Source organism: Megalobrama amblycephala, linkage group LG3 (genome assembly GCF_018812025.1).
Source record: "Megalobrama amblycephala isolate DHTTF-2021 linkage group LG3, ASM1881202v1, whole genome shotgun sequence".
NCBI lineage: Eukaryota > Metazoa > Chordata > Actinopteri > Cypriniformes > Xenocyprididae > Megalobrama > Megalobrama amblycephala.
This window is the reverse complement of record NC_063046.1, coordinates 13,858,233-13,882,026: the sequence shown is the minus strand read 5'-3', so window position 1 is coordinate 13,882,026 and position 23,794 is coordinate 13,858,233. Positions and strand designations below refer to the sequence as shown.

Sequence of the window (23,794 nt, the reverse complement as noted above, 5' to 3'; positions counted from 1 at the left end):
TCTACCGGGAGGGGGGGGGGTAATGTCACAGATCCCTTGTCTCCCTGGACTACAATTCCCAAGATCCTCCTGTTCTCCACACCTGCACTCACTTCCCTCGTCATCTCCCCATCTTCACGGATCACTTGCACCTGCACTCCCTTTATATTGCACTCACTCCATTCACTCCTCGTTCGTTCTCTGTTGTGTTATGTGTATGTTTGGTGTTCCCTGCCTTGATTTATTAAAGTACGTTATATTATTGTGGAAATCTGTATCTGCCTCATCTCTACACCAGCTACCTGTAACACTAGATTCATATGAATTAGTTTTATGATCTCTTTATGAATATTTTGAAGCATCAAAGTGGTAGTTGCATATAGCTGTCAATGGAGGGACAGAAATCACTTCGATTAAAAATATCTACATTTGTGTTATGAAGATGTACAGGTTTGGAACAACATGACTGAGTAATTAATGACATTCATTTTTGGGTGAACTAACCCTTTAAACTATAAGAATACACACCTGTGACAGGCTCCTGGAGTTTCTTCAGACAGCCTCACTGAGGGACTGGTGCCAAGATTGCAAAAAAGATCAAAGGTAAACCTCCCTTCTTTTTTTTTTTCCTTTTTTTTTTTTATGTATATAAACAGGATCTATGAACTTCTGTTCATTAGAACTTATGAGATGTCCTTTTGAAAGAACAAAGTGTGTTGTGTGTCTATGAATAGGAAAACATTGAAAAGTACAAAAATAACTAATAAAGAGACATGCGTTAGTGCATGATGTGGCTTATACATTAAAATCTAAGATGTTTAATCTCTATTTGATGTTTTCTTACTGCCAGTACACAGCTCAAGAATATAATTTTGTGGTTCATGTATTTGATTGCAATTACAGGGAAAAAGAAGACAACTAAAACAATTGAGAATATATATTTATATTTATTTATTTGAACATGAGCAAGTGTCAATTTACAAACGTGTGGAATATAATGATAATAAATAATTTCTGGAGTATGTTAATAAATAATTTGTGGTTAATATGTAATCTACAAACCAATTCATATTAATACAATGTGATAAAGAACAATGATAATAAAACACTAGGACTCCTAAAGGAGCACTAACAAAGCTGTAAAAATGATATAGCTCTACACTATATTGTTATTTTGCTACTTTCATTATTTTAATAACATATCTGAAGGGAAGCAGGACATTTCTAAAGTTTCACTGCTTCTCTTCATCATATGATCAAACACAATATGGACGGACGATGTTTGTCACACATCTGAGATACAGAAAATATGCACAATTGTACTATTACTAAAAAATGTTATGGTACAAAATTGAACTCTCTCGCAATTGACTTGAGATTGATCATCAAGACTAGAAATTTTTAAAGCATCCAAGCAACAGATACATTCAATATGTCAAACAGAGCCATTCTACTTGTGTTAAATTCCATACATTTCGAATATCACTTAAATATCAAAAGATGTCCGGATCTGAGGTCTGTTCATATTCATCTGTTAAGAGCAAAAGACATAATGAGGAATTATTGAAAAGCCATGATAGTAGTGATGCTACAATGCTAATATTGCATTGAATTCATCAGTAGAGAAGAAAAAAAATCAGTGGCTACTTGTAACAGGTACCTTCCATGGACATGCAGTTGTGCAGTAAAAGGAGTCAAAAATTAAAACTCGTCCTTTATCAACCCTGTTTCTGCACGTAGTGGCTTTAGATTTGTTTACTTTGTAAGAACAAAATATGTTGATATGTATTCAACTGTCAGTACTCACAAGCTGGTCTCTCTGAAAATTCCGGAGATTAATATCAGGTTCAGGTGAGAAATTCTGGGTGTAGTATCGATCCGCAGAGAAATCTGGTTTATATTTTTCTAAACTGTTCTGCTTATGCATGCCTCCCGATGAGTAGACTGGATTATCATACATGCCAACTGGAAATATAAAAAAGGTATGTTAACTAATCAAAGACTTGTTAAAATGAGACAACACAACTGTTAACAATATTGTTAATTGTGCACAAAAATAATTTGGTGAATGATTCAAATGTTCAGTTACTGCCTACAGGCAACAACTGTTGAATGATTTTTTGGGTACCTGATGTTTTCTTTTGTGGTGGCCACTCAAAGTCATCATCTAACCATTCTTTCACTAGCTCTTGCTTAATGTCCTTATTCCTGTAAAACAAAGAAATAGAGTTATGGACATAAAAACATTATAGGAACACCGTCTTTTATTTCGATACACACTTAATGTTTTCAGTAAACCTGAGCGATTGATTGCATTTTCCCAGATTTTTAGAGGGGCTGTCATAAAGTTTTGAATCGTCCACAGATTTAGTGACAGGATTGTAGCCCTCAAGGCAGGAACACACCAAGCCGACGGTCGGCTGTCGGGCAGTTTTTGTTCGTCGGCCGACTAAAGCCGAGTTCAGACTGCACGATTTTAGCCCCGATTTTGGCTCGCCGACAGGTTTTGAGAAATCGCCGACAAATGCCCGAAATCACAGGCAAATCGGTGCTCGTTCACGCGAGTGAGAATCACGCAGTGTGAATGAGCAAAGACGTGATCTGAGAGAATCACAGACGAGTCGCCGAAGCCCGTGAGATATTTGGCATGCTAAATATCTGGACCTGTCGGCGATTCAAAATCCTGCTGTGTGAAAAGTGTTCTGACTGAAAACTACATCGGCGATGACCGACAGCCAATGAGAGAGCAAGATACAGAGCAGCGGGGAGTTCGGGGAGGAGTTATAGACCACAATATCAGCAAGCATGGCTTTGTTTCAGATAAATTACAATTCTATCAAACAGAAACAAAGCACAAACATTTGCTTGACCATCCGCAACAGCAGCACATTGAAAAGTTATGTATTTACCTCCAACTCTCATTGCAGAACACACAATCCACAGTCTCCCCAACCATTTCCTCCTCCATATTCTTCTTTTATTTTTCTTGTTTTCGCTGCAAATCAGCGGAATCAGGCATTTCGTATTGCAAGCTTCTTGCGGACTACCATTTTTAATAATAATAATAATAACTCCGGTCTTGCACGCGTGATATCGCGTTGTTTCCTTGTCACATCTCGCATGGTTGTGAAAGTTTGCGTGCCAGACAGAGTTGTCGGTGATTCTTCCTATTGTTAAGTCATGCAGTGTGAAACCTTCTGTCGCCGATCCATCATCCAGTGTGAACACAGCAGTGACTGAATGCTGGCCAAGATAGTCATGCAGTGTGAAAAGAACAGTGACCCGACTACTTTGAAAATCGTGCAGTCTGAACTCGGCATAAGTTTCCTCAGTGTGTTCCGCACCGTCAGCTGAAGTTGGTCCTCGTTGGTTTTTTTTTTTCGGCCGATTCGAAATGTTGAATCGGCATCGGTCCGTCGGGCCATCTGATCATTCTAATTGGCTGTTCAGATACTGCTACCTGCTACGGAAAGGCATTTCATCTCACGCAGGCGCAGAATTGACGAGCTGCTTGGCTGTCGGCTATCTAGTGTTGGTTTGGTGTGTCAGGGCAACTTTGGACACAGATGCTGCTGACGAGAGCCAACCCCGCAGTCTGCTTTCGTCGCTACTAGTTCGTCAGCGTCGGCTTGGTGTGTTCTGGCCTTCATACATTTTAATGGTACAGCTAAATAAACAAATGGTATTAGAAAATTATTAAACAAACTGTCCAAGCAAACTGCCTTTTCTAGACTTGAGAGAAGCTGCTGGATAGTTTTGTTTTTTTTGTTTTTTTCAGGGAAGTTGCTGAACAAATCTACTGTTAGGTTTGTCTGCAAATCCCTCAGAACATAATGATCTTGTGTTCACAGGGCCTGAAGCTATCATCAGGAATTTTATAATTTTACATGAAGTTTAACCTGTCCACCGATTGATGCTCAACAGACGTCAGGTGATGCAACAAGACAACGACCCAAAGCACAGAAGCAAACAAACAACTGGATGACTTCGGCAGAAGAACATTGGCCTTCTGGAGAGGCCCAGTTTGAAATACCTTATGACCTCAAGAGAGCAACTCAGACCAGATATGCCAAAAATATTGCTGAACTGAACAGTTTTATAAATTGCTTACCTTTTTACAGCCTGTTTGTTTATCACAAGATAAGCTGTCAGGAATGCTATAGTTATTACTGCAACGGCTGCCACTGTTCCCAATCCAGCATAGAATCCAACCTTGTGCACCTGGAAACTGCAATCCTCTCCCAAGTACCAGTTAGCTTCAGTTTCGAGGCAACTAGAGCAAATTATAAGTCCTTTTCAATTTTCAGAAAAAAATATCTGTACATGTGTTATTTAGCAGATGCTTTTATTCAAACTAAAAGTATACTTATGTTGGGGACAGACATACAATCTTTGAGTGTCCAGCCCAGATCTTTAACCACCACTATATAGTTAAATAATTAAATATAGTTAAAATAAAAGTACGTACTAGCAGGATGGACCTTGTTTAGTAACTCCACAGGTGCCAGCGTTCATACATGTTTTTGGATGACTATGAGCGTTATGGCATGGAGTCACACATGTCACTTTGGCATCCAACAGAACTGCTTCATAATACTTTTGGAAGTCTTCACCTAAATCTTCTGTAGCCTCTGTACAAACCTCTTTGACCATGGAAATAAAGAGACAGTCATAATAAATAATAATACAATAAAAAAGTAATAAATAAAGTATAAACAATTCCCTGATTTTAATGGAAAATATTTGTATGCTACTGTCATTTTTTTAGCTTCACTAAATTAATTGTTGGTCTCTGTTTATAGCTTCTCTCCCAGTTCTCTCCTTTGTTCACTGAATCATTTTAGAACCTTTTTTTAACCTTTTCTAAATAGACTTTTGGAGGTTTGATATCTTCTAGTTCCTAGTAACAATTAAATTATTAGAATTGTGAATTATTTTCAATAATATATTGTGCCCCTTTTATGTATCATATGCTGTTCATATGCTGAGGCCAGTTGTAAGTTAACTGTGTAAACTTTAAGCTTTTTCAGAACTGTGATTAAAAGCATGCAGAATGTTTCAAATATTTCCACATCAAACATTACACATTAAAACGCATTTCAGATGTTTCACTCAGTACTTAAAAATATATTTTTTGTGTAGAATATGCAATTCAATAAAATGACAAAACTGATTAATAGTAGTATATAAAATAGTTCACTATTCTTTTTTGCGTCTAGCACAATAAGTGAACTAAAAACTCACCTTTGATGTCATCTTTGAGGTTAGTCGGTGTTGCTGAGGCACCACTTACAAAGTCTTTGACTAGAATACAAAAAAGGACAAACACGTATTAACAATGCATCTAATAACTCCAGAATAGATACAGGGAGGAAATGCTTATGACAACCTACCATCCTCTTTGATTTCATTGAGAACCCCATCCAATTCTTTGACTAGAGTTGTATAAGTTTCTTCGATGTTCTCGTTTATAATGTTAAGAATAACATCATGATCAACCTTCACACTAGCCACATGATTTTAAAAAAAGAGAGAGAAAACAAAATATAAAATCAGTCCTTAATTTCTTTTTCAGTGTAATTTTTTTATTGTGGACATTTTTGTGGGTTTAACACTTAAATTTTTCTTTTTAAGTATTTATTATACATGTTTAGTTATTACATTTTGTACCGTTACCTTTGAGTTTCCTTCAAAGATAAGCTTCTTATTCCTCTTTGCCTCAGTCTACTTTTTTGTTTCATTGGGCTACCAGCACTTTGACAGGACAAAACAACAACAACAATAACATCAAAAACAGACTGCATTTAGACCTATAGTCAGACATTATATGGGCAAAAATATAATTACAAAATTGCTTGTGCTGTTAAAGTAGATGAATTACCTTAGAGTTATTTTGTCCACACGCTCAAAATTAGACATTTCCTTATAAAAGGGTTCAACCTATAATAGAATGAAAATTTTTAAGTAGTAAAAAAAAAAAGATCTCCTCTGTTCAAAATTAAAGTTTTGTACACTTAAGTCACTCTTAAAAAGGTATGTTATTGCTTAGGTAACAATGTATGAAACAAAGAGGCCTCTGCAAACAAATTAATAAAAAATAGAGCTTCTCTTAAAACTAACTTCACTTTTTCACTTAAATTATCATGTAAATTACTTTTAATCAAGTGGTCCCAAGCTGATTTTTAGTAAATATATGCAGTTAGCTCCACTCTCCAAGTTTATGGGCAATAATATGTAAGTGATCAAGCACATTTGTGAGAAGAAGAGGAATAGAAAATAAAAAGCCAGATGTGTTGAAATTTTATATGTAAGTAACTTTCCTTGTGTCAAATCTGTGGAATAAGTAATTGTATTGTTAAAATTGAGACTAAATCCTTTAGTTAAATTAGAGGTGTAAAAAGTACCTGAAAACCATAGGCTACTAGTAAAAGTACAGATAGCCTACCTTACAACGAAAATGACTTTTCAAATTACAAGTCACAAATTCCAATATGATTAGAGTAAAAGCCTCTCGTATTTAACAGTACTTATTTATTTTACTTGTGCTAAAAAGTAGACTCAAAGGCCCTGTTTACACCTAGTATTAAGGTGCATTTTGGTTGCTCGGGTCACAAGAAGACGTGAGAGACAGATACCCATCTACACCTGGTGTTTTAATCCGTCTCTTTTGTCCACTTTCAAGCATTTCTGTCCTAATTTCTTCGTGGGGAAGGTCTATTGGCGGGTGAATTATTATTTTTTTTTCTTTCCATCTAATGGACAAAATAAGCTTACACAGTTTACATATGAATGCGCCCAGAGATAATGGGAAAACATACAGCTTTCGTTTCTGCCCTGATAGCCGCAAGACCACGCCGAGCACTGTGAGTGTGTGTTAGAAATCAGGAATGGTGAGAGAACATTGTGCTTGGTACATTTTTCGTCTTCAAACTAAAGTTATATCATATATACTTATATTATATCCAGCCGACAAAGTTAAGTCCCACCTGGCTAGCACACTTTCCTGTGCTGTTCGAATGCATTCAATGCTCTTGTGGTCGAATGCATTCGAACAGCCGAAGACCACCTACTCTCTGCCTCCTGACCTAATGCATAAACATTATGGAAAGCGCACTTGCCAGACGGGATATAAAAACTTTTGTCGGCTGAAGACCCAAGTTTGGTTTGAAGAGGAAAAACATACCAAGCACAATGTTCTTTCACCATTCCTGATTCCTCTTCTGACTGTTAGAGCAGAAAAAGCTGCTGCTCATCGGGCGCATTCATATGTAAATTGCACAAGATTATTTTGTCTATTAGACTGAAAGATCTGGTGAAAAAACAAAAAAAACAACAACATAAATTTACCCACCCATAGACCTTCCCCAAGAAGAAAACAGGACAGACGTAGTTGAAAGTGGACAAAAGAGGGATTAAAACACCAGGTGGAAACAGGAATGTGTACTACTGTCTACTACTGATCCGATCGACCAAAATGCATACCAGGTGTAAGAACCGTGCAAGTGATAAACAGGAAACAGTTGATTAGTGAGAAGTTGCTTCTTTTGTAACAGAATTAATCTGCTGCAAAAAAAAGTTAGATGCCATGCAAAATGTAACGAGTAATTTCATAACTCATCACAAATCTATTTGAGTAAACATATACTTATTCAAAAATGTAGTCAAGCAGAGAGTAAAAGTTGCTAATATCTTTGATACTCAAACTACAGTGTAGCCAAAAAGATACTTAAGTACAGTAAGTAATTACATTTACATAAAGTACTTTTCACCACTGACTTAAATTATGTTGTTTTAGAAAAAGAAAGCCATCTAATACTTACCACCATTTCATTGAATCTTTTAACAACATTTTTATATTTCTCTGATGATTCGTCTCCATGATCAGCAGTAAATTCTTCATTCACTTCCATACCAACTTTGACTGTCCTTTCAATGTTCTCTGAAAAGTAAAGAAAATTTTATGAAAAACAAAACAGGTAACACCACTTTACAGTGTCAATATGTTACATGCAGTTACTATAGTAATAACTATAAATTATGCATAATTACATGCAACTAGCCCTAAAACCAAACCAAACCAAACCACAATCCTAAACCTATAGTAAGTAAGTTCATGTAGTTACTTAATATTACTCAGTAATTAAATGTATAATTACAGTGTAACAAAGACACCTTAAAATAAAGTGTAACCACAAAAAAACAAAACAAAATTCAAGCTATGGTATTATTAAGCCGCAGCTTTGAAAAAATTTGAATGCACTATATTTTAATTAAGACCATTCTTACTGGAAAAACAACTGCAAGAATTTAAATCTGGTGAATTTATTCTTTTGAACAGGATTGAAGATGAAATTGTAGCTAAATTAATCCAAAGAAATTGTCATGTCAAGCCCAAAAAATGTGATGTTGAGATAAAAGTTAATACAATCATTTATTAATTTTCATAAAATTTATTTAATAGACTTTTTAACAAACCTTTGACTGTAATTTGAGTTTCAGCATTACTGCAGTGTGTCCCTGTAAAACCAGGGCGACAGATACAAGCCAGGTTGTTTGATTGTGGAGTTCCACCATTTTGACACACAATAGGTTTGGCAGTTGTGGTTGTGGGTGTTGACTGAGTAGATGTTGTTGTTGTTACATCAACGGTGGTCATAGTATGATCCTCTGAAGTTACACTGGAAATCCCTGTTGTACTTTCATCTGGAGTTACAGTGGTTTCTGCTGTATTTGGAGATTCACTGGTTGCTGTGATTTCAACAGTTGTTGAAATATCTGGTGTGGGAGTGGTGTTGACTGTAGCTGTAGCAGGATCTCCTGAAGTTACACTGGAAATCCCTGTTGTAGTTTCATCTGGAGTTACAGTGGTTTCTGCTGTATTTGGAGATTCACTGGTTGCTGTGATTTCAATAGTTGTTGAAATATCTGGTGTGGGAGTGGTGTTGACTGTAGTTGTAGCAGAATCTCCTGAAGTTACACTGGAAATCCCTGTTGTAGTTTCATCTGGAGTTACAGTGGTTTCTGCTGTATTTGGAGATTCACTGGTTGCTGTGATTTCAATAGTTGTTGAAATATCTGGTGTAGGAGTGGTGTTGATTGTAGTTGTAGCAGGATCTTCTGAAGTTACACTGGAAATCCCTGTTGTAGTTTCATCTGGAGTTACAGAGGTTTCTGCTGTATTTGGAGATTCACTGGTTGCTGTGATTTCAACAGTTGTTGAAATATCTGGTGTAGGAGTGGTGTTGACTGTAGCTGTAGCAGGATCTTCTGAAGTTACACTGGAAAGCCCTGTTGTACTTTCATCTCGAGTTACAGTGGTTTCTGCTGTATTTGGAGATTCACTGGTTGCTGTGATTTCAACAGTTGTTGAAATATCTGGTGTAGGAGTGGTGTTGACTGTAGCTGTAGCAGGATCTTCTGAAGTTACACTGGAAAGCCCTGTTGTACTTTCATCTGGAGTTACAGTGGTTTCTGCTGTATTTGGAGATTCACTGGTTGCTGTGATTTCAACAGTTGTTGAAATATCTGGTGTGGGAGTGGTGTTGACTGTAGCTGTAGCAGGATCTTCTGAAGTTACACTGGAAAGCCCTGTTGTACTTTCATCTCGAGTTACAGTGGTTTCTGCTGTATTTGGAGATTCACTGGTTGCTGTGGTTTCAACAGTTGTTGAAATATCTGGTGTAGGAGTGGTGTTGACTGTAGCTGTAGCAGGATCTTCTGAAGTTACACTGGAAAGCCCTGTTGTACTTTCATTTGGAGTTACAGTGGTTTCTGCTGTATTTGGAGAATCACTGGTTGCTGTGGTTTCAACAGTTGTTGAAATATCTGGTGTAGGAGTGGTGTTGACTGTAGCTGTAGCAGGATCTTCTGAAGTTACACTGGAAAGCCCTGTTGTACTTTCATTTGGAGTTACAGTGGTTTCTGCTGTATTTGGAGAATCACTGGTTGCTGTGGTTTCAACAGTTGTTGAAATATCTGGTGTAGGAGTGGTGTTGACTGTAGCTGTAGCAGGATCTTCTGAAGTTACACTGGAAAGCCCTGTTGTACTTTCATCTGGAGTTACAGTGGTTTCTGCTGTATTTGGAGATTCACTGGTTGCTGTGATTTCAACAGTTGTTGAAATATCTGGTGTGGGAGTGGTGTTGACTGTAGCTGTAGCAGGATCTTCTGAAGTTACACTGGAAAGCCCTGTTGTACTTTCATCTCGAGTTACAGTGGTTTCTGCTGTATTTGGAGATTCACTGGTTGCTGTGGTTTCAACAGTTGTTGAAATATCTGGTGTAGGAGTGGTGTTGACTGTAGCTGTAGCAGGATCTTCTGAAGTTACACTGGAAAGCCCTGTTGTACTTTCATTTGGAGTTACAGTGGTTTCTGGCGTATTTGGAGATTCACTGGTTGCTGTGGTTTCAACAGTTGTTGAAATATCTGGTGTAGGAGTGGTGTTGACTGTAGCTGTAGTAGGGTCTTCTGAAGTTACATCAGAAACACTAGCTGAAAATGAAGTGAGATCTGTTGTGGAAATAGAAACAGTTCTTGTTATTGGTCTAGCACTGGCTGTATTTTTACAAAAGTCAGTGGAAAACATGTTAAAAACACAATAAACCTGTTTATCAATATTTTGCAACATAAAATAATCAGCACACTTTTAGAATGTTCTATATAGAACTGTTAAGTGTTCTACATTTCATATAGAGTCTTTTAGTCTTCATTTTAAAGGTTCAGTCAATCTTTTCATGGATTTAGTTTTAATTATTTTTTTTATTAATTTTAACTTTTGATTTTACGAAGTTATTTAAAACTTTATCACTTGAAAAAATAGTTTCCTGTTAGATGGCTGCATTGACTGTGGACTTCAGAAAACACAGTGGACCAACACCAGCAGATGACATGGCAGCCCAAATCATCACTGACTGTGGAAACTTCACACTGGACTTCAAGCAATATGGTTTCTGTGCAGTATTACCGTATTATGTAATCATTTAAGACATTTCTCTTTATATAGAACCTTTTTGGCATAAAGGGTTCTTAAAAAGTCAAGAACTCTAGGGTTCTACAGGTGCATCTCAATAAATTAGAATATCATGAAAATGTTTTTTTTTTCTGTAATTTAATTAAAAAAGTAAAACTTAAATATATTCTAGATTTATTAGACAAAGTAAAATATTGTTTTCATTTTGATGATTACAGCTTGCTGCTCATCAAAATCAAAAAATCAGTATCTCAAATTATTAGAATATTTAATTTCAAGTTCTATTAAATTACCATTCTCAGGGTATAAATACTGGGTTTAGGTCAGTAATCCCAACAGCAATCATGGGGAAGTCTGACAGTTGTCCAGAAGACAATCATCAAGACCCTCTACAATGAGGGTAAGCCACAGAGGGTCACTGCTGAAAGAGCTGACTGTTCGCAGAGTGCTGTGCCAAAGTATATTCATGGAAAGTTGACTGGAGGGAAAAAGTATGGTAGGAAAAGGTGCACGAGTGAAAGGAATGGTTTCTGCTGTATTTGGAGATTCACTGGTTGCTGTGATTTCAACAGTTGTTAAAATATCTGTTATAAGAGTGGTGTTGTCTGTAGTTGTAGCAGAATCTTCTGAAGTTACACCAGAAATGCCTATTTTACTTTCATCTGGAGTTACAGTGGTTTCTGCTGTATTTGGAGATTCACTGGTTGCTGTGGTTTCAACAGTTGTTGAAATATCTGGTGTAGGAGTGGTGTTGACTGTAGTTGTAGCAGGATCTTCTGAAGTTACACTGGAAAGCCCTGTTGTACTTTCATAGCAGTCATGGGGAAATCTGACAGTTGTCCAGAAGACGATCATCAAAACCCTCTACAATGAGTGTAAGCCACAGAGGGTCATTGCTGAAAGAGCTGGCTGTTCGCAGAGTGCTGTGCCAAAGCATATTCATGGAAAGTTGACTGGAGGGAAAAAGTATGGTAGGAAAAGGTGCACGAGTGAAAGGAATGACCACAGGCTTGAGAAGATTGTCAGGCGAAGCTGATTTAAGAACTTAGGAGAGCTTCAAAAGGAGTGGACTGAAGCTGGAGTCAGTGCATCAAGAGCCACCACACACAGACGTCTTCAGGAAATGGGCTACAGCTGTCACATTCCATGTACCAAGCCACTTCTGAACCAAAGACAACGTCAGAAGCATCTTACCTGGGCTAAGGAGAAAAAGAACTGGACTGTTGCTCAGTGGTCCAACGTCCTCCTTTCAGATGAAAGTAAATTTTGCATTTCATTTAGAAATCAAGGTCCCACAGTCTGGAGGAAGAGTGGAGAGGCACAGAAACCATGTTTCTTGAAGTCCAGTGTGAAGTTTCCACAGTCAGTGATGATTTGGGCTGCCATGTCATCTGCTGGTGTTGGTCCACTGTGTTTTCTGAAGTCCACAGTCAACGCAGCCATCTACCAGGAAATTTTAGAGCACTTCATGCTTCCCTCTGCTGACAAGCTTTATGGAGATACTGATTTCATTTTCCAGCAGGATTTGGCACCTGCCCACACTGCCAAAGGTACCAAAAGCTGGTTCAATGACCATGGTGTTACTGTGCTTGATTGGCCAGCAAACTCGCCTGAGAGAATCTATGGGGTATTGTCAAGAGGAAAATGAGAGACACCAGACCCAACAATGCAGATGACCTGAAGGCCGCTATCAAAGCAACCCGGGCTTCCATTACACCTGAGCAGTGCCACAGGCTGATTGCCTCCATGCCACGCCGCACTGATGCAGTAATTCATGCAAAAGGAGGCTCAACCAAGTACTGAGTGCACAGAAATGAACGTACATTTCAGAAGCCTTACATTTCTTTTTAAAATATCCTTTTTTTATTGATCTTATTAAGTATTCTAATTTATTGAGATTATTGAATTGGTGGGGTTTTGTTAAATGTGAGCCAAAATCATTACAATTAAATGAACCAAAGACTTAAAGTACTTCAGTCTGTGTGCACTGAATTTATTTAATACACAAGTTCCACAATTCTATTTTCTATTCAGAATATAATATTTATTTATATTCAGTTCTATTCTTTCTATTCAGTAAATCGGACTGAATCAAGAAAATTGAAGCAGTTCATTGTTACAATTTGAGGTTTGGGTCCCATTCTGAGAATATTCTATGTAAAAGTTGACCATGATGATTGTGCTCTCAATTGCCCAGTCCTAATAACAAATGGGTGATTTAAATATCTAAATTACCTGTAGTAATTTCTGTAGATGAAACTTCTGGAGAAGTCAAGGTAGTCAGGGGAGTAGTTGAAGAAGCATCTGCTGTGGATATAGAAACAGTTGTTTCTTTAAGAGGATCTGATGTCTGTCATGAAGTCATGAAGCAAAGCTCAAGTTATGAAGCAAACATGCAGTCGTTCTAAATGTGAAACAATCCAATGTGATATCTAACAGTTCATGCATTTCCACCATGCAATGTCCTTTAGATGAGGGTTTATACATGAAACCAGAATAATCATCATAAAGTAAATCTTCCTCCACACCCTTTCCTAACATTGACATTTCACTGAGAGCGCGTTTGGTACACATATGTTTTTAACAGACATGCTGTATTTCTTTTTAAACACCCTTTCAGGACTATGTAGGCTGATTTTGTTTATGGATGAATCAATGTATGAAAGCAACAAAACATTTGGTCCTTTCAACTGGCCCAAATTCATCCAAATTCACATTTAGACTTTATTTTTATTAAATTATATATTTACAGAATGTCTACTGTTTACTGTTTAGTACACATATCTAATAGACAAAACATTCAGCTCCAAACATTACTAGCCTTTTAACATGCATACAACACCTGTTGTTACATCATGAGATGTAGAATTCACTTTGTATTTAAGATTATTTTTTCTAGTTTTTTAATTGTTACAAATTTTTAACTGTTACAAATCTCTCATTATTTATATGAAACAGTATTTAGATCTTTATCTCTGTCAGCCTGAGAGAGAAAGGTTTTGTTAAATAAAGCAAAATGGATATCCAAATGGATGCAAACAACAAAACAGCGAACAAGACAACAAACTGTAGGACTTAACTCAAATACGAACAGGTGTGCCATTTAATCAAAACCATAGTAACCAACAAAAAGTTAAAACAGGTAACAAGGAGAAACAAACAAAGAGTCCATTAAAATGGAAAACAGACTAATCGTGACAATTTGATATATATATATTTTTTCTACCTACCTGAAGTGAGAAAAAGACTCAGGATCAGAAGGAATGAAGATGTGTAGCTTTTCATTTCCCCAAATGATGCCAGTATGAGTCCAAACACATGAAAAATAATACCTGTCCTTAACAGGTGTAGCCACTAACACATCTCAGCCTGTGCAACTTTCAGTGTCCAACTCAATGTGATTTACTGACCCAAGTACATGATTTAGATAGTACAAGTCACACATACAAGTATCAAAGTCCACTGTGAGGGATGGTTTGTACAGATCATGAAACACTGATAAAGATAAAGACTCATTTTCCTTGAACCATTTCACATTTCTACTTATTTCCCAACGTCATTTTATGATACACTGATATTACACAATCTGGTGGATGCAAACTGCATGCCCTGATGTTTAACTCAACTGAACACACCAAACTATAATGCTGTGAAAACCTCTCATGATTTGGATATGATGACTGACAAAAGGAACACAGCTGCTATCCACACACATTCTTGTTACAGTAAAATGATAAATTATAAAGGCAAATGCATGTTTGAATTGGCCTTTAAAGCAAGAAAAAATGCCAAGCCCCCCCCCCCCCCGTATATATATATATATACACAGAGAAAGAGAAAGAGAGAGAGAGACACTGAAAAACTGAAAGAACATTTTCTGAAAAGGGATAATTAGAGTTTAAAAAAAAATGGCGAGAAATTAAACATAGCAATGTTTTCAGTAAATACATCCAAATACATCTTATTTTTGTTTCATTTATTGATAAATTCATTGCTTGAAATCCTTGCTAAAGTTTCTGTTTCCTCACAGGTAATGATTTTACAACAAAGGTCAATGTTATTTCCGTTTCATTTATTGATAAATTAAATGATTATTTGAAGCCCTTGCTAAAGTTTCTATTTCCTCATACACATTTAATGCTTTAAGAACAAAGGTCATTGGGGTAGTGCTGCCTATACAGGCAATTTAGTGTTTAAAGTTCAGAAGAAGGTACAGCAAAAGTGAGAGGTCAGACTGGCATACGTCTAAATTACACAATGGAACATGGAAAATACATTTTATCATTCATAAAGATGAAGATGACGTCACTGTTTTATTTGCTGTCATGGTTTCAAACACAACACTAGTTGATGACCACAATCAAGGTTTGTTTTGATGCCTTGATAGCAATGGAATCTGTACTGTTATAATAAAATGCAATTCTCAGTGAACAATATCTAGGTAACCGCACAACTGCCATTTTCAGCTCAAGATGAACATTTGAAAAGATCTGCATAAGTTTTCATTGCTTTTTAGGCCAACATAAAAAAAGTATACTCTGTAAAATATTATAAGAAAATTTAATTTATGATAAAAAAAAAACTGACAGCTGTGGTTGCCAGTATTTCATCATAAAAATATAGTGAACAAATTTTAAGGTATTAGGAGATGACAGCAAACCCACAGAGCCACCATATTCTCCACCACACCCCTACAAATCCAAATGCATACTTTCTAGCTCAGTGGTCCTGATCCTGTGGACTCAAGCACTCCACATGTTGTATGTCTCTCCCTTAAATATATTACCAGTGTGTGCTTTACATACTATAAGATCTATTTGCATGACTACTTAACTATACATAATGTACATAAATTTGGCCATTCTCCTAGAAAAAGAGATTTTATTTTCCCTGCATAGCTAAGATTATTTTCAAGATATTCAATTAATGTCATCTTTACATCTGATATTTCTTGTCAACATCCTAACAAAAAAAATATCTTGACTATTATAACCACCTTAGATATACAAATGTATGTAGGTAACATGGGTGAAGATGTCCCCCTTAAGGACAATATTGATTTACATTTAAACTGTAACATATTTAGATATACGTTTAGCATGTGCAGGATGATGATGATGCATCAGCCAATATGTAATTAAAGGAAATAAATAGAAACATTTGCTAATTTAAATGTTATAGCACAAAATGTCAAATATTAAAAGGGGGGTAAGATGGCACCTACTAGGGTAATATTTCAGTCAGTCATATTCAAAATATTTCAGACAGGATTTAGGAAATACCACAGCGCAGAGTATGCTTTGTTGAAAGTTTAAAATTATATTCTTTAAACTGTGGACATGCTATTCTCATGTTACTAGACTTGAGTGCAGCGTTAGATACCATAGACCATAATATCCTCATCTCCTGCCTTGAACATTGTAGAGGGGTTAAAGGAAACACCCTTTTCTCAGTTTGTCTTGGAGAATTTTCTTCTGCTGCAGCATGTTTGGTGTCCCTCAGGGATCTATTCTAGATCCTGTATTATTTTCTCTATATATGGTTCCGTTAGGCACCATTTTTTAGGAAACATGGTGTTTCATTTCACTGTTTTGCAGATAAAAATTAAAATTTATCTTGAAATTGAAAATATATCTGCCATTGAAATTGAATGATTCAAATGCGTTACAACTTTTGGCTTGCTAGACTGATCTAAAACTTTGGATGTAACTAAACTTAAATGAATCCAAAACAGAGATTGTTGAGTTTAGTCCTTCCAATGGGTATGATATTCAAAGTCTTAATCTGCACTGTAAAACCGATAAATTCAGAGTACTCAAAATTATTGTAGACACTGATTACCTCAAAAAACTTAAGTAAAACAACTCAAATCTTTTAAGTAAAGAATAATTATAAATAACAATTAAGTCAAACTGATTTTTTAAATTTTAGTTTTATTTAATGTTTAAGTCCACTGTAAATAAAACTTGTTTACCATACGTAATGTTTTTTATTTTTCAATTATTTTGATGTAGTGGTTGTAAAACCCAAAGAAGTTCAGAATACTCATAAACAACTGAGATTATTTTCTACTACACAAATTCAGTAATTACAATTTAATTGAAATATTGAATAAACTAACACCTAATCTTTACAGTTAAGTGTTAGTTAACAACAACAAATATATAGCCTTGATGTTTCACAGCCCATTCTTGACTTAACCACAGGCACTATTCTTTACCATGATGGTAACCGTAAAAACTTCAACATCACAGAATCACCTTTACATACTAAAATAACAGAACATTAAACAATAACACATCTTCCCCTGTATTAATCTTGTGCAAAAACACACAAAATAACATTCAATTCCAACATTTATTCCCCTTTACAGAGTGTGGCGCAAAGCATGCTGGGAACTTGAAATCTGCTGCAACTCAGTTTAATGTTGAACGGACTCTTCTGACAAAGCTGGTTACGTCGGTAACATCGACAATGATGTGACATGCATGATGTCACTTTATATATCGCTCAGTAAACTTAAAAATAATGATTTAAGTATAAGGGTTTACTCAAAAATGTTGAGTTACACAAAAATAAAACTAAACTCCTCGTTCAGAAAATTTAATTTTTAAAGTTGCATCAATGATTTAACAGACTTTAATTGTACTCAATCTTTAAGTTAGTAGTACTATCTGGGTTTACAGTGTGGAGCAGTTGTCTTGCTTTTATAAACCATCTGTAAAAAACTTGGCTGTTATATTTGATAGCTCCCTTAATTTTGATAAGCAGACAAACTCGGTTGTAAAAGCCAGCTCTAAAGCTCTTGGCAAAGGTCAAACCTTGGCTCTCCCTCAAAGATTTTAAGGTAATTTATGCTTTTATTTCTACCAGACTCAACTACTGCAATTCTCTTTATGTAGGTATAAACCAACAATCTATTTCTCAACTTCAAATGTTGCAAAACGCTGAGGCTAGACTTTTGTTTGGTGTATGCAAGTGTGATCATATTACCACAATTTTAATGTCCCTTCATTGGCATCCTGTCCATTATAGAACTGATTTCAAGATTCTTTGATCAGAGCTCAAGACCTATGGTGCGAAGGGCCCTATTGTTCTCAGGGGCTCTGTTGCACACCCCTTTTCACAAACATATGAAAAATTTCTATAATATACTTAAAGTGCTCTATTTTCGTGCACTAATTTTGTACTTAATATACTTAAAATTCTTCTTTAGTACTTCTTAAGATAATCTTAAGAACATATAAGTGCACTCAACTGTGCTATTTTGAGAAACCATGAAATATGAACTTAAATGTGCTTTTAATATACTATCTCTGTATTTAAAAAATGCATTTAGATACTACTTATAGTACATTTGAACCCAGTGTACTACAAGTGGTAGCAAAATATATATTTTTTTAAATACAGAGATAGTATATTAAAAGCACATTTTAGTTCATATTTCATGCTGTCTCAAAATAGCACAGTTGAGTACACTTAGATGTTCTTAAGATTATCTAAAGTACTATAGAAGAATTTTTAGTATATTAAGTACAAAATTAGTGCATGAAAAAGAGCATTTTAAGTACATTATAGAAGTGTACTTTTTCTTCACCTGGGCCAGGAAATCGGCTATTATGGGTTTGAAAAACGCATGCTCGGCATTTGATATGCTTCTCCTAGAGGATTCATCCGATTGCCAACAAACTCGGCCAGCTTAAAGCCAAGACACTGAGGATGCTAAATTGCGAAATTGCAAGCAAATTTTTGATATCTTGAATGGTTTGGCAAAAAAAGCAAACAGGAACTGTGTAGTAACTTCTCTATATATTGACTGATTTTGATGAAACTTCAGCTTTGTGTTCGTTGTAGGAGGCCTATCACATGGTAGTGACTAGTGAAAGTCAAAGTCATAGTGCCACCAATTGGCAGAAGGAAATGTGTCTCTTTCAAAAATGCTTTGAAATCGCCCTCTTATTTTTACCCAATTTGCTTAAACTTTGTAAGAATAATGTCAAGACACCGCAGATGTACACCTGTGAAAGGATTCTTGATATCTTAAATGTTGTTGTCATGGAAACAAATCAAACTTCAATATTCTTTTTGGGTGATTTTGAGACTCTTAGCATACTTCAAATTGCATGAAACTCATCACACACATCAGAGTTGTCGGCCAGTAGACATGGGCAAAGCCTAGAAATGGGTTTGTAGAAGGGGCTCAGTAGCGCCACCTTTTGACTAAAATGAGTTTTACATAGTCACCAAACTTGGCATATATATTTTTCTTATCGAGCCAGACAGCTTTCTGATTTACAGTCATTAGCTCCGATAAACAGGAATTCAGCTATTTTTGTTTTAATGTAGATTTTTTTAATCAAGCTCTAAATTTTTGTGGAGTAAGCATGTTTACTCCTTTTTAAAAATGTCAGGTGCTGGGTGTTTCATATGCATTTGACCAATCAACATACACTTATGCCACTGGTAGTGTTTCTATAGTACTGGTTTAGACCCTACTCTGAAGTAGGAGCTAATTTAGTTCCCCTAAAAGAAATTCCTTGAACTAAAATCATTCCTAGTTCCTGTAGTGCGAAAACGTCAAAAAGAGGTACTTCAGCCAACTATGAAAAGGTTCCTCTGGTGCAAAAGCCCCTTTATATGTTTAAATATATGTCAGTATATGTTTGAACCAGAAACTGATTCAGAAGAAGTGGATGAGTATTTACAGGGTCGTCTACAAGCCGATGTTTCAGAATGGTGATGCGGTTTATGTATTGCTCTCTACAACATCGGACAACATAATTGATATGATTAGCATTTGCCTTGACTATGTTTTCAAACAGCTAATAATGTGTTGCTAATGTTAAACAAACCATGTTCCTGTTCGCCATCTCAGAATCAGACAGCTGCCTTCTAAAAGTCAGCATCCTTAGAGACACTCTGAACATCATAGAAAGTCAGTGGAGAAAGGCATATAGTTCATCATAACATTGTTATATAAATCATATACATAATTCAACCACTATATTGCTAATTATACCCGATTTTTCATAACAACTTCATTTGTGATGTAGAGAACAATGGCGATTTCAAACCGCGTTTTTGAGACTGTCTTTCAAGAATGGCATTGACTGATGAATTTGCACATGGTTTGCAAAAGCATATTAAAAACACCACACAGACATATAAACAACATTCAAAACTTGATTTTCACCACAGGGGGTCTTTAAAGTAATGACAAAAAGGGAAACTGGAAGAGTCCCATATCCTCTGTATAATAAATTATACAACATTTATTTATATTTAAAATAATACAAATAAAGTTAAAAAAAGGTTTTTAAACAGGGTTGATAAACCCTGGTTGAGCCTTGAGCCTTGTTGCTGAGAACAGTGTTTTCAGACATAATTACTTTTATTTACTATTGCACTTGGATATATATATATATATATAATTAGACATTATTAAATACTACGTTCTGTCACAGTTAAATGTTTGTTTGTTTAAACTTTCTCTCTCTCTCTCTCTGTGTGTGTGTGTGTGTGTGTGTGTGTGTGTGTGGGTGTGTGTGTGTGTGTGTGTGTGTGTGTGTGTGTGTGTGTGTGTGTGTACAGGTTTATATTACATTGTGGGGACCAAATAGTTCCCACAAGGATAGTAAAACCTGAGATCACCTACATTGTGGGGACCAGCCAGCATGGTTTAACCCATTCATTGCTGTGTGCTTTTGCCTACATTAATGGATAAGAAATATCTTAGGCCTTCTCTTTCTCTATCAGTTTGAATAATAAAATAAAAGGCATAGATCCACTTCATTTGTAGTGCACTGACAACATAGTTTTATATAATTCATTTAATAATTTTGTTAACAAAAATATACTTTAAGATAAATCCTTCTGGATTTACAAAATTTTGAGCTGCAAATGATAACATCACGCTGATTTGAAAGTGACCTATAACATCCTATGACATGAAATTAATCTAAATTTAAATGATCTCATGTATGTGGTTGTTGTGGTTCACAGTCATATTGGCACCAAATGTGGCATATTCCAACGATTTTGACAAAGTTCTTACATTTACATTTACCCACTTTAAATGCATATTGCCCACTGTGAACAGCTGTCCTAAAGTCACTGGGGCTTGAGCCCATCATCTTTGCTTGCAGCTATATTTTGTATTTAAATCATTAAACGGACTGGCACCTACTTATCTATTGAGCCTTTGTCCATAAACAACCCATCGAGATCCCTCAGTTCTTCAGATTAGAGGCTGTTGACCAAGGCAAGGGCACGATTAAATTGAGAGGGGATCAGGCTTTTTCTGTTATTGCCCCTAAACTGTGGAATAGCCTGCCCACTCTGTGTTAGAACTACTCAAACACTTTCTGATTTTAAATCTTAAAGTTAAAATCTCATTTGTTTTTCTTGACTTTTAAAAAACTTGACTAAATCTGACAAATGTTAATATTCAGATGAAATGACAAAATTAAAAATAACGTAGCCATTCATCAAAATTGCTGAGATGAGATTTTTTGTCATCTATGGTCAGGAGCAAAAATTAAGGTGGGGAGGGTCATCTGCCGGGGTGCAACTTACCTCATGTTACCATATGCATTTATTTATAAATTATTTATTATGGAATGGGATTGGCATACAACTAAATTATTCAATGGAAAATATATTTTATCATTCACTCATAATGGGAAGATAGGAAGATGTTGTTGTTTTCTTTGCTGTCATGGTTCCAAACACTGCACTAGTTTATGACCACAATCAAGGTTTGCTTTGACGCCTTGAGAAAACAGTAATCTGTACATTATTCTGTTGAATACTCATACACAAAATGCAATACTAATGCAATACTCGTTCACAAATATAATATCTCCTGAACAACTGCCATTTTCAGCATAAATTTTCATTGCTCTTTAGGCTAACATAAAAAAAAATACACAAAAAAAAATATCCTATAAAATTGATGGTAAAATAAAACTGACAGCTGTGGTTGCCAGTAATTTTTCATCACAAAAAATATGGTACAAAAGTTTCAGGCATTAGGAGATGACATATTGGCCTGTATGTTTAAACTTATAACTCTGTATTTCTTTAAGTGATAAACTGTCATACACACATTTCACAGTATTTTACTGTAAATTTATAGGGATGCACCAATACCATTTTATAAGGACAGAGTACGAGTACCGATACCTTTTTTTCTAGTACTCGCCGATACCGATACCGATACCTATACATTTATTAATTTCTCTCTCTCTCTCTCTCTCTCTCTCTTATTTTTTATTTTTTTGGTGATGTTGCAGTTTTCCAAGCACAACACAGTGAGACTAATGAATGTAGGACAGCTTTTTTATTATTACTTTAATGAAAAAAGTAATAATTTTTATGTGCTTGTCACAAACGTAAAGAACAAAAATTTCAGTGTCCAATAACCTTCAAAGGGCATAATTACCAATATATATAATTGTTGTTATATAAAAAGAAATGTACAAACAAATTACAAACAATACAGCAAATACTATGGAGATACAAAATAAATAAACTTGTTTTTCAGATACAGTAGGTTTATTTACCATGTATACATTTGTTTAACATATTTTGTTGTTTTATTAACATTTATGACAAATAGGCTACGGTCCCTTTAAGACCGAATCCATGGATACTGACACATATCCTGTTTTCACCCTAATGTTTACGTCCACTCAAGCCATAACCAACTGTATTTACGTGAGATACTCCACACGATGGACATTTTGACAACTATGTGTGCATTACCATTCAGGCATGAGCAGAACTGATTGCGCGCCATCTGATCGCATGCAAGAAAGAGAGAGAGTGCGCGCGACAGAGAGCCCTTCTGGTCTGTGTCATTCAGCGCGATTCTGCCTATCCCACCTTCACTAATCGATAACGAATTGTGATTGAAAGCATGCAGTTCACAATGCGTGTGTTGTCGTAATTAATTTTGAAGTATTTCCACACCTCTGAGGCTGACATTGTTTCTGCTGCTGCCGCCGGTGTGCACGGAAAATTCTGTCAGTTACGTCACGTGAGGTATCGGTCTTTGGTATAGGGGGTATTTTTACGAGTATGAGTACAAGTACAGGAGCTTGGTATCGGTGCATCACTAAAATTTACTTATGATGTTAAACTGTGCAGTTTTTTTTTTTTTTTTATATATATATTATGCTTTTTTACATTTTTCATTCCTGTAAAAAATACAAACAATTGTTACAGTGTACCAATAATATATTACAAAATCTTAAATACTTAAATTTGAACATTTACCCACTTTAAATGCACATTGCCCACCATGAACAGCTGTCCTAAAGCCACTGGGGCTTGGGCCCCGTCATCTTTGCTTGCAGCTATATTTTGTATTTAAATCTTTAAACGGACTGGCATCTACTTATCTATTGAGCCTTTGTCCATAAACAACCCATCGAGATCCCTCAGTTCTTCAGATTAGAGGCTGTTGACCAAGATGAGATTTTGTGTCATCTATGGTCAGGAGCAAAAATTAAGGGTCAACTGCCAGGGTGCAACTTATCCCATGTTACCATATGTATTTATTTATAAATGATTTATTATGGAATGGGATTGGCATACAACTAAATTATTCAATGGAAAACATATTTTCTCATTCACTCATAATGGGAAGATAAGAGGATGTTGTTGTTTTATTTGCTATCATGGTTTCAAACACTGCACAAGTTTATGACCACAGTCAAGGTTTGCTTTGATGCTTTGAGAAAACAGTAATCTCCACTTTGTTCTGATAAAATACTCATACACAAAATGCAATACTAATGCAATACTCGTTCACAAATATAATATCTCCTGAACAACTGCCAT

General features: G+C 35.8%; 1 protein-coding gene across 5 annotated transcripts; it reads right to left on the bottom strand.

The window, feature by feature from the left end:
* Nucleotides 1-906: 906 nt before the first annotated feature.
* muc3a (mucin 3A, cell surface associated) lies at nucleotides 907-14,362 on the bottom strand. Of its 5 annotated transcripts, none has more exons than XM_048184066.1 (14): nucleotides 14,179-14,362; nucleotides 13,184-13,255; nucleotides 8,983-10,488; nucleotides 8,455-8,682; nucleotides 7,800-7,918; nucleotides 5,861-5,919; nucleotides 5,656-5,733; nucleotides 5,373-5,485; nucleotides 5,224-5,283; nucleotides 4,448-4,622; nucleotides 4,091-4,252; nucleotides 2,108-2,187; nucleotides 1,787-1,944; nucleotides 907-1,510 (listed from the first exon to the last, which is right to left on the bottom strand). In XM_048184066.1, exons 1-14 carry the CDS (start codon nucleotides 14,231-14,233, stop codon nucleotides 1,466-1,468), a joined length of 2,910 nt encoding a protein of 969 aa, XP_048040023.1. In that variant the 5' UTR covers nucleotides 14,234-14,362; the 3' UTR covers nucleotides 907-1,465. The 5 variants fall into 5 exon arrangements, with proteins under 5 accessions (XP_048040023.1, XP_048040021.1, XP_048040019.1 ...); XM_048184064.1 differs by having other exon boundaries at nucleotides 8,455-10,254; nucleotides 10,405-10,488; XM_048184062.1 differs by having other exon boundaries at nucleotides 8,455-10,488.
* Between the last annotated feature and the right edge of the window lie 9,432 nt (nucleotides 14,363-23,794).

Coding starts and splice junctions, on each gene's coding strand:
- muc3a (XM_048184062.1), bottom strand. CDS start 14,233: ATGAAAAGCTACACATCTTCATTCCTTCTGATCCTGAGTCTTTTTCTC. Junction 2,188..4,090: donor AACAAACAGGCTGTAAAAAG/GTAAGCAATTTA, acceptor TTTGTTTTACAG/GAATAAGGACATTAAGCAAG. Junction 1,945..2,107: donor ACCACAAAAGAAAACATCAG/GTACCCAAAAAA, acceptor TTATATTTCCAG/TTGGCATGTATGATAATCCA.